Source organism: Buteo buteo, chromosome 20 (genome assembly GCF_964188355.1).
Source record: "Buteo buteo chromosome 20, bButBut1.hap1.1, whole genome shotgun sequence".
NCBI lineage: Eukaryota > Metazoa > Chordata > Aves > Accipitriformes > Accipitridae > Buteo > Buteo buteo.
Window position 1 is genome coordinate 6,314,248 of NC_134190.1, and position 14,491 is coordinate 6,328,738.

The 14,491-nt window shown below is 38.9% G+C and overlaps 1 protein-coding gene across 3 annotated transcripts in view; it reads right to left on the minus strand.

The window, feature by feature from the left end:
- Positions 1–14,491, minus strand: part of CDKAL1 (CDKAL1 threonylcarbamoyladenosine tRNA methylthiotransferase) — a 421,878-nt gene that overhangs the window by 288,257 nt on the left and 119,130 nt on the right. For all 3 annotated transcript variants that reach the window (XM_075052405.1, XM_075052406.1, XM_075052408.1), the window contains one exon: positions 3,489–3,585. In XM_075052405.1, the coding sequence (XP_074908506.1) occupies positions 3,489–3,585 (97 nt within the window). The remainder of the gene's footprint in view (positions 1–3,488; positions 3,586–14,491) is intronic.

Genomic DNA, 14,491 nt, shown 5'->3' on the forward strand with positions numbered 1-14,491 from the left:
TACATTGGGAAAAAATGGGGAAGGAAGAAGAATTGGGGTTGACATTCTCATTCAGGAAGAGAAGAGATTCACTCATCTGCAGAGCTGTTGTACGCCTTTAACGGGATACATATGTGCATTAGGCCCCATGCTTTCAGTACGTCCAGTAAGTCTGGTGATTTCAAAGTACAGATACATGGGGCTTGTAAAGCATCTTAAAACCTATGAACCCTCAGCCAACTGGTCAGGGGTTCCAACACGTAGCATCATTTGGACACCAAATACCTTAAAACTCCGGACAAGTGTCAAAGAAACAAAACACCTCATCCCATTCCAACGGTTCCACTTATCACTGGGGACAAGAGGTCGGTATGCCCTTGAATGCAACTCGGGAAGCGAGGAAACACTACACCACCTACAGCCATTCCTGAGTCCCAGAACATAACTTGTCTGCTAAATCTTTCATTCCCCCTTGTCCCTCCCTTCCCTTCCCTTATAAACCCCTCAAAACAATCAGCATAGACAAAGGCAGATATCCTTCTTTTTAGCAACTTACAAGGAAAAGTGAGGGACAACTCTAACTGCGAGAGTTGATTTCTCTTTGCAATACCATACGTGCACTTGAGTTTGAAGTGGGTGCACTGCTCTAAACATAAAGGAGTAAGCTTTGGAAACCACCTGAGCGTAAATGGCTGTGAACCTGTGTAATGCATCATCATGTGTTTCGTGTACTTTTCACACTTGGCAAGTTTACTACTACCCAGAGCTTCCCCCTTCCAGAAAACAGGTCCTTTACCTTGCCATGTGATGTTACGGTTTGCCTTATATACAGCCTATAGCAATGCCCCAACCCACATTATTTTTAACAAGTGGCAATGACTTTAAAGAAACACAAAAGCACAGTAACATCACAAATGTAACAGGGATATGAAGTTGCATCTCCTTCCCTTCTGCCCCAATCAAGTAATAAAGAACGAACAGTGGAAGTTCAGTCCTGTATTTCTCAAGTGCAGTCCAAAACAAGCCCTGAGTTACTAGAATTTCTCTGGTAGTTACATCGCAACTTCCTCCTCCGTCATAAAAAGATGAGCAGAAGAGCCCTCTGACACACTCTGCCTGCAGAAAGCCACCCCAAGGGAGTTATAATTGCTGGTAAATAACCACATTCTCAGACAACACTGTTCTTTAAAAAAAAAAAAAAAAATAGCAGAGCTTACATAAGCAACAATAAATCAACTGTATCTCTCAGCCAAGTTGAAAATGAGACCAACCTGGTGGTAAAGCAAGATTTCCAAAACTGTACAGAATCAATATCCTACTGCCAACAGAACATTTTCTATTTCTCAATTCTGTCAAAACTGCCTTTCAAAAATATTTTGCAATAGTAAGATAACAACTCTTATCCTTTAAATACAGTCACCCCCTCACTCACACTCTTTGTAAAATGAGAAGAAAATCTTAAATATACAAGGAGAAAACATGGACAAAATCTGCTCTTAACTTTGCTTTTGTTAATAGTTATGCCTAAAGTTTAAGACCTTTCTGAGCTGAAGCATCTATTACTTAAAGTACAGTAAATTTGACCACAGCAATGACAGTTGGAAGACAGCGCATGAAGATCACATTTCAGTATTTTCAGGTCCAATTCAAAAGTCCTTGGGAACATCGCGTTAACAGCCTAATTCAATTGCTAACAGAAATCTTTCAGTAATAGATATAAAACTACAAACATTTTTCACTAGACATTGTTTCTAGGTACCAAAATGAAGATGAAGAGGCTAATTTTCAGAAATTACATGTTACCCAAAAAGGTAAGTTTAAAAAAAAAAGGAAAGAAAAAAATAGCAATTAAAAAAAAATACAAATCAGACTTCAGGTCCCTCATGTTTCCCAAGTTAAATTCACCAAAACTGAAATGTCAAGTTATAGTCTTAGTCAAAGGAAAGTGACTCTCTCTCTTTTTTTTTTTTGTCCTCTGCCTTCATATGTGTAGCTGTCCTTATATTCAGTGTAACAACCAAATACAGATCACATAACTATGTTGTCTCTGAGCCAAGAGGAAATTCATTCACCATTTATTTTTTGTTTTTCCTATCCTGCTGCACAGACTAAGTTGCACTTCATTAGTTGGAGTCTTAAGAGATGACACAGCACCACAGTTCTCTTGCATATATCTGTGTGAAGTAAGACTGCAGAGTGGAATGGAAATTTTGTTTCTTCCTTTGAACTGTAACTATCAATGCAATAGCATCTACACAGAATAGTGTGGCATTTTACAGCCCCTGAATATAATTTCTGGGCACTGAGTTAATTTATAGGCATCAAAATAGCTGAGAATGGCAGCTGGGAAAAAAATTGGGAGCGAAAACATTTTGAGCGACAGCGGTAATTAATTAAAAATTCAGATAGCACAAAGCCCATCTTTATAAAGAATTCCAATAAATCAGTTAATGAAGCAATCTTCCTAATTCCAAACAAACTATTATTTTACTTCTAAATTACTCCGAACAAATGCTTCTTGTATAATCTTCTAACAAAAGTGAAAGCTTTGGAACATTTTGTTGTTGTTGTTCCTATGAAATCTTAGTTTCAACCTGAATTCATGGTGCTGAAATGGAAACACATTAACCTCTTTACATTTAACGCAGAAATGATGCTGCACAGTCATCTGCTCTGACTTAACATAATACAGGGCAGCTTCACTTGAATTCTCACCCACTGAATCCAAAGACAGAGCTTCAACTCAAACATGCCTTTTACAAATTCATCCAGTTTTAATCTAAAGGCTTGAACAACGAAGAGTCTTTGTTAGCTTGTGACTTGACTCCTGGATTTTCATGCTTGTTTTACAAAGGTGATTCAATTACACAGCAGTACTTCATCCCAAAGGATACTGAAGGCACTTTACTAACTGAATGAAGTCAAAAGCTCTCTGGTTGCCTTTTCAAGGCAAAGCTTGATAACTGTTTAACAACTCAGTCACCAGTGGATTTAACTCTTCAGACTGCCTCAAATTTGAACAAAATAATCATTGCTATTTGCCATTCTGCTTAGTAGTGTGAAGTAAAAAAACAACTACCCAACCCTCAGCTGTGTCCGTGTAATTCATACACTCTAGTCTTTTACACTTCTTCCACTGATTTTAACAAAGGGTGTATTTCTTTGTCTTCAAGCAAATAAACTGTGGTATTTTAAAGAATATGGTAATGGGTATCTTCATCAACATGGACGAAGCCTGGATATTTTCAGGTTACAAAGGGCACTGGAGCTCAGTTCCACCAACAGTATCCCTTTCCTTCTCCCCTCATGCCACAATCAAACCAAATCTCCCTGGCTGAAAGAAGGCTCAAGCGCTGTATAATGCAAGAAGACTAACAGAGGCACTAACAGAAGCATCAAGCTTCTCTGTTGCTTTTTCCAAGAAAAAGGCAGCCAAGTCTATATATTGATATTGACCTACTGAAAACATTTTTTAAAACCTTTGGTTTCTAATTGATAAAGATACATACCCCTATAATACTCAAGCCTTTCAGATAGTCCTGACGAGGTTGGGCTTGTGGCACACAGCCTGCTAGAACCACTTTCTTCTTCCCTTCTTGGGCTTTCCTAAAGAAGGACAGACAATACAGTGTGTTAAAATTTTCAAAATTGATTATTTTCAACTTCAAAGTAGTCATACTATGCATGTGACACAGGAAAGAAACCACAATGAAAAGATTCCCAACTCAAGCAGCTTGTACACGTTTGAACCTCAGAAACCAAAACAAACCCACACACCAAGAGAACCCCATATGAAGCTATCAGGCTACAGCACACGTGCCTCAGTTTGGGGAGCATCTACAGAGACCATTACCACTGTGTATCTTTGACAAAAGTCCAACCTTGAAAGCTCTAATCAAGTTCAGTTAGCCTTTATTTGCCAGAATGACAGCAGAGAATCTGGTCAAGAAAGATGGGACAGAGATATTAAGCACGATTCAAGAGAAGTTACAGAGAATGCAAGGGACAGCCTACGCAGATAGGAGCTGCTAGCTCAGAACATAACCAATATGTAGCACCAGTCAGAAATGACCAGTTACAGCAGTCTTCCGATACTTACTCAAAAATGTTTATTTACTTTAAAATAAAGTAAAAAAAAAAAAAGTAAGAAATTTACTTTTAACTTTACTTAAAAATGTTTAAGTAAACGTTTACTTAAAAACATACTGAGCATTTTCAAGCTTTAACTGCTTGCCTTTGGCAGGGAAACATTTGCCTGGATATTAACTTACATAATTCCTTAGCTCTGATGCTACCTTAGCACCACAAGCGGGAAAACAAAACACCAAGATTAAATGGTTAACACTGTTCATTTCATTAGTAATATTTTGACTCGCTTTGAATTCAACACTAAATATCAAGTCATCACTGAATCTTGAAACTACAGGAAGCCCTGAACAAAACTATCGGCTGCATACAAAACACTGAGATGCGAAACCTGCTTATGTTCATTAAACTTTGAAAATCATCCATTAACACATTAACCCAACACGGCTACTGCATTGTAGTGTGCAAAACAGTAAAGAAGAGGAGCACTGAATAATTTTAGCAGATTTGCTAGGTCTGACATATTATGGGTTGCCCTAAGATCTATCTTTCACAGTTGCATGCTGTTATCACAACCTCCTGGCAGACTTCTGTCAAACTGGAACCTTGTAAATCCGTATTTTCTCCAGCAATGTATGAATTCATGAAGTGTTTGCTGTTATGTTGGAACAGGCTAAGACATGTCATAACATTTTTCAGAAAAATTACCTTATCCAAAATACACAATTGCTTAGACAATTTTCTACTCTTCAGCTTGCTTGAGTTGCCTCCGAGCTGAATGCACTAGAAAAAGTGATGTTCAACAGGCACAAGGATGCTACACTGAGTATCTGGAGATCTCCAGCAAATGCAAATTTAACAAAGAAAAAAAACCAGACTGGTACCACATGCAGTTCCACTACTCACAATTTTCACTTCGTACTCATAATATGGACAAATTTATTTACAAATTATAGCTCAAATGAAATCTCACAACACACAAATTGTAATATTAAAGATCACAGGCCATCTCGCCAAATACCTTGTGTTGGCTGCTGCACTAAAACAAGGTATTTCAAACGAAAAAATTAAATATCCTATACACAGACAAGTGTGAAATAACAGGAAAATGTATTACGCCTATTACCTCATATCTAATATAAACAGAGCAAATCTCTGTAAAATACTTAATTCTGTTTCAGTGGGACTTTCAGGCAATCTTCAGACATTCATCATACAGAGCCTCATTGGTCCTCTACTTGCAGGCTAAGGTGTATAATATAAATGCAAATCCTTCCGTCTCTTCCTTGATAATATTTTTGTGGATAAAGAATTATGATGAAATGCTAATTTAGTATATTTCTTAGGCAGGGAACCTAGCAACACATCTCTGAAATCTGCAATCCTTCTTTTCTTTCAGTGGTAAATATTTAAGGGTTTTGCAAAACTTCAACAGAAGTCACCTACTTCTACACATCCAAGTTAAAAAAAAAAAAAAAACAAACAAATTAAAAAAACCAAAAAACCAAATACAAAAATCCTACTTCATGCATTGCCTAAAAATGTCACATAGCACCATGTGACACTCCACTAACTCAAAGGACAAAAATCACTACTTATATAGTCTAACAGACTCAACCTAATGCCTCGAGGCAAGACAATAAGACCTGTCTCCAGCAAACAAAGCACACATCCCTAAGCAGCTCCGCATCTGGTATAATTTGCTGCTAGCAACAGCCATCTCCATCTACTTGAAAACCTGTGAGCACTACAGAAGAAAAAGCTTTTATTCAAGTCTTTTTATCTGAGAAAAAAAAATAAACAAAGTTTCCCTTGACACATTAAATGGCATTTTAATGTTATTTCACAGATTTAACATTTTGCCATATCTTCTGGGACTATAACTGGAGCTAGGGGGAAAAAAGTTAAACTGAATATTCTTCATAGTAAGTATTGCCTTCATTTAACTTTTTTAAAGTTGTACAGGTCTCTGCAGAATAAAGAATTTTGTACACTGAGATGTTTTTGCTTAAAAATGCAATTAAGTGGAAATGTCAGAACTAAATTTTCAATCATAGCCAATTCTCATTACATCCATAATACACCGTACAGTCCATGAAACCCACCATAAATGAAAAACCATTATAAGGAAATTATGAAAATTTTTGCTTCATTTTCAAGAAACCACTTCTCAAAATATGCATTCCAGTACTATATTGGCACCTCCTTTTAATATTGTTTAATGAGCCCTCCTCATATGAACAAAAGCCTACAAAAATTATTCTTCAGAACTCTAGTTAGCACGGCAACTGTATTTGAAAAGCCTTTATCCTTCAAAAACATGAATAGTAATGAGAATAATACCTCATAGAATCTAGTAGGTGGCATGAATAAATACATCTTCCCTTTTAGACACCCTTTATATTTTTCAATTACATGAACCTTACCTTGAACTTTCAATTTAATTGACTCGGGAAACATCTTCTAGAAATACACTCTTTTCTAAAAACTACTTGCAAGATATACATCTGAAGAGAAATCTAATGAGAGCAATTCTTTTTTAAAGAAAGGAATTATTTGAGCTACTTCCTATGTAATAGGGGGGAAATGAAAAACAAGTGAGAAACAACACAGGCATGAAAAAAAAGTACTGCATACAGCAGGGGACTCATACAAGATCTGTAGTGAGATTATACTCCATTGCACAGATACAGCCATTGCAACTCTAATTGTACTAGCAGACTTAATGAAATATGTTCAATGTATTCTGCTTTTTACAAAGCAAATCTGAGAATGTAACTAGGACAGGGAGAAAATTCTGCCTAGTCTATGTGCACTTCTATTTATGTTCTTAGGAACCTGCCCAAACTGGAACATTGTGCTCACAATTTTATGTAACATGTTGTTGCACAGTTCCTCTACTTTCTATTTTTTGAGCTTCAAGAAAATTTGTTCAGTAACATGACAAAGATAAAGAAGTGCCCCCATCCCCCCCCCCCCCCCCCAAAAAAAAAGAAAAGCCCCCTGTAAGCATTTGCTACATCAGCACTGCAGGTATGGCAACAGTGCAGGAAGCTGGACCACTTTTTCATGACTCACACAGCTACTCAGGTGGAATCACCATAGCAGAAAAGTTAAGGACCTTTCCCTGAGGTTCAAATCTGAGAAAAGCACTTAAAAAAAAAAAGAAAAAAGCAAAAGCAGAGAAGATGGGCTAAGTTCAGCGGAAGACAATCTGTGACATCAAAAGTAATTGCTAACGTGCTCGTTGCTAGACAGAGACAAGAGAAGCCAGATCACCGCCGCTCACCTGCCCTTCTGAAAGCAGAGCTGCCCACTGGACTTTTATAAGCTGTGAACTCTCAAGTGAAAGACTCTCAGCTTTCAGAGAGCCACTATTACCACTCACCAAGGTATCCCAGCCGAACAGGAAGGCACGACAGGCATCTGAAATCAGAAGCAGGCTGTTCTGCAGGGAGCAAAGTTGGCAAACTACAGACTGGTCAGCACGAAACACGCAATTTGTTAAGAGTTGCTCTAGTACCAGATACGTGAAACCAAGCATTATACCTACAAACCCCATTTTTTTTTTTCCTCCAAACCCCATTGTTGGTGGAATCAAATAATCAAGAAGTGTTTAAACAATGAGCAGAAGGCTGCCTGCAGCAGCAGGACTAATTAACAGTCAAATACAAGTAAGAGAAGAAGCAAGAGTGGAATTTTCAGCAAAAGCAATGAATTATGGGGAAAGTGCTTTACAGGGAGCTTGTTAAGCTTTGCATTGGTAGTTGGGAAATACTCATAAAACAATATAGAGGAACTATTTCTAATGCTAAAGTAAAACAGGAAGCATCTTTGTTGCCTGAAATGAAAATGGAAGTGTTTCAACCTGAATCCTACCAGGCAGATGACAACGGACCACACTCTCAAGTAAGTTTTTACATCAATGAGCTATTACAAAACACAGTACTCCCCTCCCCATTGTTGTACCAGCACAAACCTGGCAATGTTCAAATTAAGATGTGTTCAGTTAAACCAAATTGTGCAATGCACCAGTGTAGTTTATTCATGCCATTCTCACAGCCTTCTATTACACAAAATCCACAACACCCCTTATCGGGTATTTTAGAAAGGTGTAAAGCCATAAATCAACAGGAAGTTTGTGTCTAGAAATCCCCAAAGAAATGTTAGTATACATGAAAAAGTTCTGCTAAGGCAGCTCTAGCTGAATACAGTATGAGCTGGGTATATGATGAGATTAGGCTGCCAAAGGTTATAAAAAGTAAAATTGGGGGGATACTACTTCCCAGGCTGTAGAAATGATGTTGTGATGTCTCTGGGGAAAAAGAAATGCTATTTGGCTAAAGATTCAAATGTTGTGAAAGGTCTGCCAACTGTCTCATCTGCTGAATTAATCAGTAGGAAGCCACAAGTTTTAAAGAGAGCGCAACATCCCTGGAATGAAAAGATGGTGCCTGTACAGCATCTGGAATACATTCCTGAAAATCCATAAAATCACACAGCTATTTTTTGTTTGAAAAATTACAAATGGTAACTCAAACTGTGGCTTTACAGGCTTTGAGCCAATCTAATGTCTTATTACTACCCAAAGGCTTGCTTCCCACCCTCCTTGTCTGCTATTGCTGCTCCCACCTTTCTCCAGCTCCAACTCCTCCTCTTTCTCATTTCTGGCCATCTGGTATCACTCCTCCTCTGCTCCAAGCTCTGCAGCTCCCTGGACCCTTCCAGGGCCCCATTTAACTCACTGATATGGGAGAAACCTATCGAGCCAAGTTTGGGGTTTTTTTTACCATTTTATTCCGTTAAGTTAGCTCATGGACGAAGGGCTACAGTAGAGCCACAACAGAGGTGAAGGGAAAGCTGTTGGGAAGGAAATAGAAAAAGAGAAGGACATGGGAACAACTTGTTTCATCTACGGTGAGCTTGACAAGTCTCGTCACACCTCTGAGGTCACAATATGCTGAGCGGCGTGGGTGAATAAAAAGCAAAAAGGATGCAAGAAACTCATGCACGTTGTGCTTTCGAGGTTAGGGACAGCCCCATGGTCAAAGGCATATGGAAAACCTGATTTAAGCTTGTCAACTTTATTAACTAGAGCAGAACCACTTGAGCCTACTTAGGCCTGTCAGCTTGACTGTACACGTCCACAGCGCCCAAAGAATTACCGTATTTTCCTTGTGAGGCATGTGAAGATGTAAAGTCCATTTGAGGATGCTAATTACTGGAGTTTACTAAATTGCTCTGAGGACCAATGTCTAGCGAAGCAGCCCTCTAGTTACCATGCTGCATCCTCTGAACTTGTCTCCTTTGGCAAAAACCATCAGGTAACATGTAAATACTCCAGGGGAAAAAATAAGTTGCATGTTCTCCTCCTCAGAAAGCAAGCATATCTTTTCTGACAATACTTCAAAAAGACACAAATCTCTTTTGGAGTCCATCAGACTCCAAACTGAGGTTGTAAAGATATGCTCCAAGCAAAAATAAATAAATAAAAGCATAAAAATATCCCCCTGCAACAGAGCTTTTTATAGGAGGTGTTATGTCAGCTCTGAGAATAACCCCAAGACTCACATGTTACATATCAAATTATTCCCTAAATTTCTGAGAGGACATACCTGAGGAAGAAAAAGCGTATTTTATCTACATTTGGATATTCGCAGCATCTGCATGAACAGGCATTACGCTTCTCGCATCTTTCCTGCTCTCAGAAACAACACATTTGAACAAACTACTGGAACCTCTGCTTTTCACAAGTACAACAGATTCATCCAGGCTTTTACGGCAGACACTTGCATCCATCACACTCCAAAATGATAGGTTAGCAGCTGCTTCCAAACTACAGGGAATTTTCCCAACGCAGCTTATTGCAGTAGCTCTCATATCTTGGTTTGAGTGGAAACTTGTTTTCATCCAGCTACTTGGCATGCAAGTGAAGTGACTGCAGGTTTGTCTGCAAAAGGCAATCTCATTTTAAACTCTAGACCCAGTCAGATCTCTGCCCAAGTTTTACTCAAATTTTCTGTAAATGTAACTTTATAGGCAGCAATTAAAGATGCAACAGTTATTCTTGGGCAGTCATTACTCAAACAAATACGGTATTTTAGTGGTGATGATGGTCTTTTCTTCCTGCAAACACTTTCGAAGTAACAGTACAAAGATTTTATCAAATCAAAAAATCAGACCAGGATGTATTCAGGAAGAGGATGGGATGAAGGAATAAATCCTAAATCTCACCTTGGCCCTGGCCGATAGTTTTTGTAGCCCCAAGCAAGGCTGAATTGACCAACATCAGAGGGGAAGCTCCTTCCCCAAGAACAGAGATCTACCAGGATGGCTTTTGGGCAGGCTAGACAAGAATGGTTACAGGCCAGCTGCTGTCCCTCCAGATGATTAAGAAAATCAATTTAAAAACCAATATACCATAACTTTAAAGCAAATCTGCAAAACCAGTAAATGAAAGTTATCAGCCTTACAACAACAAAACTGTTTGAAAAGGGAAAATGTAATTAATGACAATCTGCTCCTCAAAAAAATTCATCTTGGCTGGTGGTGAACAGTTTTTTACTTGTTTGCTAAAAAGCATATGTATTTTAATTTGTTTTTCTCGTTATTACTAAGAAGTCAAGTGGGGTTTTCTTCTGTTTATTTAAAAGATTGAGAGACCTTGCCATAGAACAGAAAACACTAGAGATTCAGTACAAAATTTCAAACCAGGAAGTTTGCCCTGCTCCCGACACTGTATTCTTAAATTCCTGATCAGATGCCATAGCTTTTGGGCTACTGCTATTCAAATTAAATCCCTTCCATCCAAATGATAAGCACTCTTGGGCAAGCTTTTCCCACAACTCAATTCTAGACCTGTTTGCTGACCTGTGGAAGAATAGGTTTGAATTTTTTTAAGGAAGAACAGGATAGATGCTTTGGGGGTTGTATTTTTTGGGCCTCATCTCACTTGAATCAAACTTTCTTCTTTTATTTGGAGTGCATCGGCTAGTGCCTTAAGAAGAGACCAAGTTTAAAAAATTTCATTTAGAAAGCTCTAGGATTTAGGTGCTACCTCCAAAATTTGTTCCTGTTTCTACCACTTTTTTTTCCCCCTTCAGTGTGGAAAAAAACCCCAAATTAACAAGAGATTCTCCCTGGCAAGTGGGCTCTGTAGTGGAAAGAGTACACGAACTAATGGAAAGTTATTTCTAGGAATGGCAGGTAAATTAAAGATATGCAGGGAGAGAAAAATAATTACCTCTCTAGTCAAGAGAAACATTCTTCCAAAGAATATTTCCAAATGGAAAGAAAACTAAGATGTTCCAGCTCACTCTGCAAAAGAGTTTTTCTCTGCCTTGTACGAAGGAGCCCAGGAAAAGAGTTTTCTATGCATCAAGTTCGAAGTTTAGGATACTTCCCCCGGGTAGTATCAGCAATATGAACACACACACACTAAGGCATATAGATTTTGCTACATCCCGCTCTGTTAGCAACAGCGTTTGTCCTCTTAGACAGTTAAACAGCCTGGGACCTGGCAAAATGCAGAGGGGCTATCGGAGCAGGCACCAACACATCCACTCGCGGGTCAAACCTCCCTCCACCTCCAGTCAAGTGAACAGTACCGTCCGCCAGGACTCGTTAGACACCATCTAACCTTCACTAGCTAACGCAGGCGACATTTATGGTTTGTAGAAGGTATTTGCTAAAACGGTGAGAACTAATTTATTCCTGCAATATTTCACAACTGTTTAGGCTCCTACCATTCTTCTTCAGACAAAATGGTAATGTATTTGCTTTAGATGCTCTACAAACTTTGGTTTTTATGGGGGGGGGGGGCTTCAAGCACATTATTGGTAGGATGCACTGCTATGGTGCTTCACTGTTCTCTTACAATCAGAATGGTTTGGGTTGGAAGGGACCTTTAAAGGTCACCTAGTCCAACCCCCGTGCAATGAGCAGGGACATCCACAACTCGATCAGGTTGCTCAGAGCCCCGTCCAACCTGACCTTGAATGTTTCCAGGGATGGGGCATCTACCACCTCTCTGGGCAACTTCTTCCAGTGTTTCACCACCCTCAGAGTAAAAAATTTCTTCCTTATATGTAGTCTAAGTCTACCCTCTTTCTGTTTAAAACCATTACCCCTTGTCCTATTGCAACAGGCCCTACTAAGAAGTCTGTTCTCATCTTTCCTGTACATCCCCCTTTAGGTACTGGAAGGCTGCTCTAAGGTCTCCCCGGACCCTTCTCTTCTCCAGGCTGAACAACCCCAACTCTTTCAGTCTGTCTTCATAGGAGAGGTGCTCCAGCCCTCTGAGGCAAAAAACTTCTGACAGATTAAAAAAAATGGAAATCAAAATCATTACAGTGAACTTTTATATAACCCACTTGACTCTTATTCTATTCCTCTGTTCTGTCTACGCATATTCCTGTAGGAACTATAATAGTCTACTGTAGTATTTGCAGCATATCTCTCCTTTATGTTTTGTTAACTGACCATTTATTCTACTTTACCTTCCCAGTCTTCCCACTCTTACTTCTATTCATCTCTTTAAACATAAAAGTAGTGCAGTTTAGGGCATACTATTATTCTAATTAGTTTGTGAAATACTACACTGCCTCTCAGGTTCAAAGTCCAGGCAGGCTTCAAGTTACATGCATGCATGGCCAATGGTTGTAATATAAAACCTTGTTGATACAATGGCTAAAAAATGAAATTACTGTTGAATGAAAATTAAATAATCTGATTTCCCCCCCCCGCCCCCGAGAGGTGTAGTATGCTTCTCAGTAACAGACTACCTACAAAATTAAAAAAGGATCATCAAGAGAGGTTGCTCTTCTAGAAGCTATTATGAGCACAATTTTTTTTTTTTTTTTGTAAGTATAATGCACCGGGAAATTTTTTTCCATCAGGTAGGGAAGGTGAAGAACCAAAAAGGGTACAGAATTTACATGGGCTAAACACCCGGAGCAGTATGTGGTACCAACAATATTGTTCTACTGAGTCATCAGAACAAAACCCCTGAAGGTTTCTATGCTGCGTCTGACATGGGACATTCTGATAAAAAGTCGAGGATAACAAAGGAGCTAAGAACCAGCCCATTTTCTCTTGGACACCATCAGGGCAGCTGAGGAAGAAAAGCCAGAGCTGAAAGGCAGCCAATATTCTGACCATCAAGGCTTCTTTGTTACTCAAAATCAGGTAACTACAACTACTACATGAAAGAAAAAAAACCCAAAAATCTTCTCAAGAGCCACTAAATATAGTTTTCATCATATGCGCACAGAAGACTGTCAGAAGCCATCAAACAAAGACAAGGGAACAAAATTCAATGAAGTAATTTTTTTAAAACAGTTAGCTGTTTTATAAGTGCTTTTTCCCTTATGGAAACACTACAAGAGCAGCCACACTGTGCCTAGTTTTTGTCAGGAATTCTGCAATAGATAAGGACTATAGCATGGCGTGATGAAACAGAAACAAGCAACAAAGAACAGAGCAGAAACAAAAAAGGAGGTTTAGCTCCTCAGTACTGGAACCTTCATTCTGTCCAAATTGCACTGTATCACGTTTTTGTTAACCTTTTACTCTTTTTATTATTTTTTTTTTAATTCTTCCCATAAACCCCAGTAAGCTCTTCCTAATCTAAAGAGATATGGACTGTTTTATTTAATTCCTATTCATGATCATAGTATCTGAATAGCAATAGAAGTAACATACTACACAGTATAATGTCTCTTATCCTCTCTGCTTAACCTCGTTTTTATAGAATCAGGGAAATGTAGGTTGGAAAGGACTTCTAGAGGTCATCTAGCCTAACCTCCTGCTCACGAGTGGACTACTGACAACATCGTTACCCAGCCAAGGCCAGAAAACTTGCTGTCACTTGTTATGTCTTCTGGCCTGATCAAGAAAAGCTTGGTTCCATAGTCTTTGCAGTTGCCTTTCAAGTAATTACAGACTACTATTAGATAATCCACTAGCCTCCTATGTGCCGGACTCATGACAGCCTGACCATTTTAGTGATCCTCCAACAGACCTGCTCCAGTCTCCTTGCACCTCTCAGTTGCCTCCAACTGCACCCAAAACACAGTAATCCAGGTGAAGCCCCACCAAATAAGAGGAATAAATGCCCTCCCTCAATCTCCTGGTCATGTTTGTCTTATTCACAACTGAGAGTAACTCCTGAGAAGCGGTTCATGTCCTCACCATACATCTCGCATTCTTTGCAATGGGCTACTTCGCCAACAGCCTTTTCTCAATAGATTATGAAGCTATGGTAGCTAGGTCTTCATTAATATCTTTAATTTCTCATTGTTTTATACCACACCTGAAAGAGTGGTAATGGCCCAAACAATTCTCAATGGACTACATTTTGACATACATGTTTGTTGGACAAAAAAAATCTGGTTTCTGTATTGGTAGGATGTCTTAATGCTTCTAC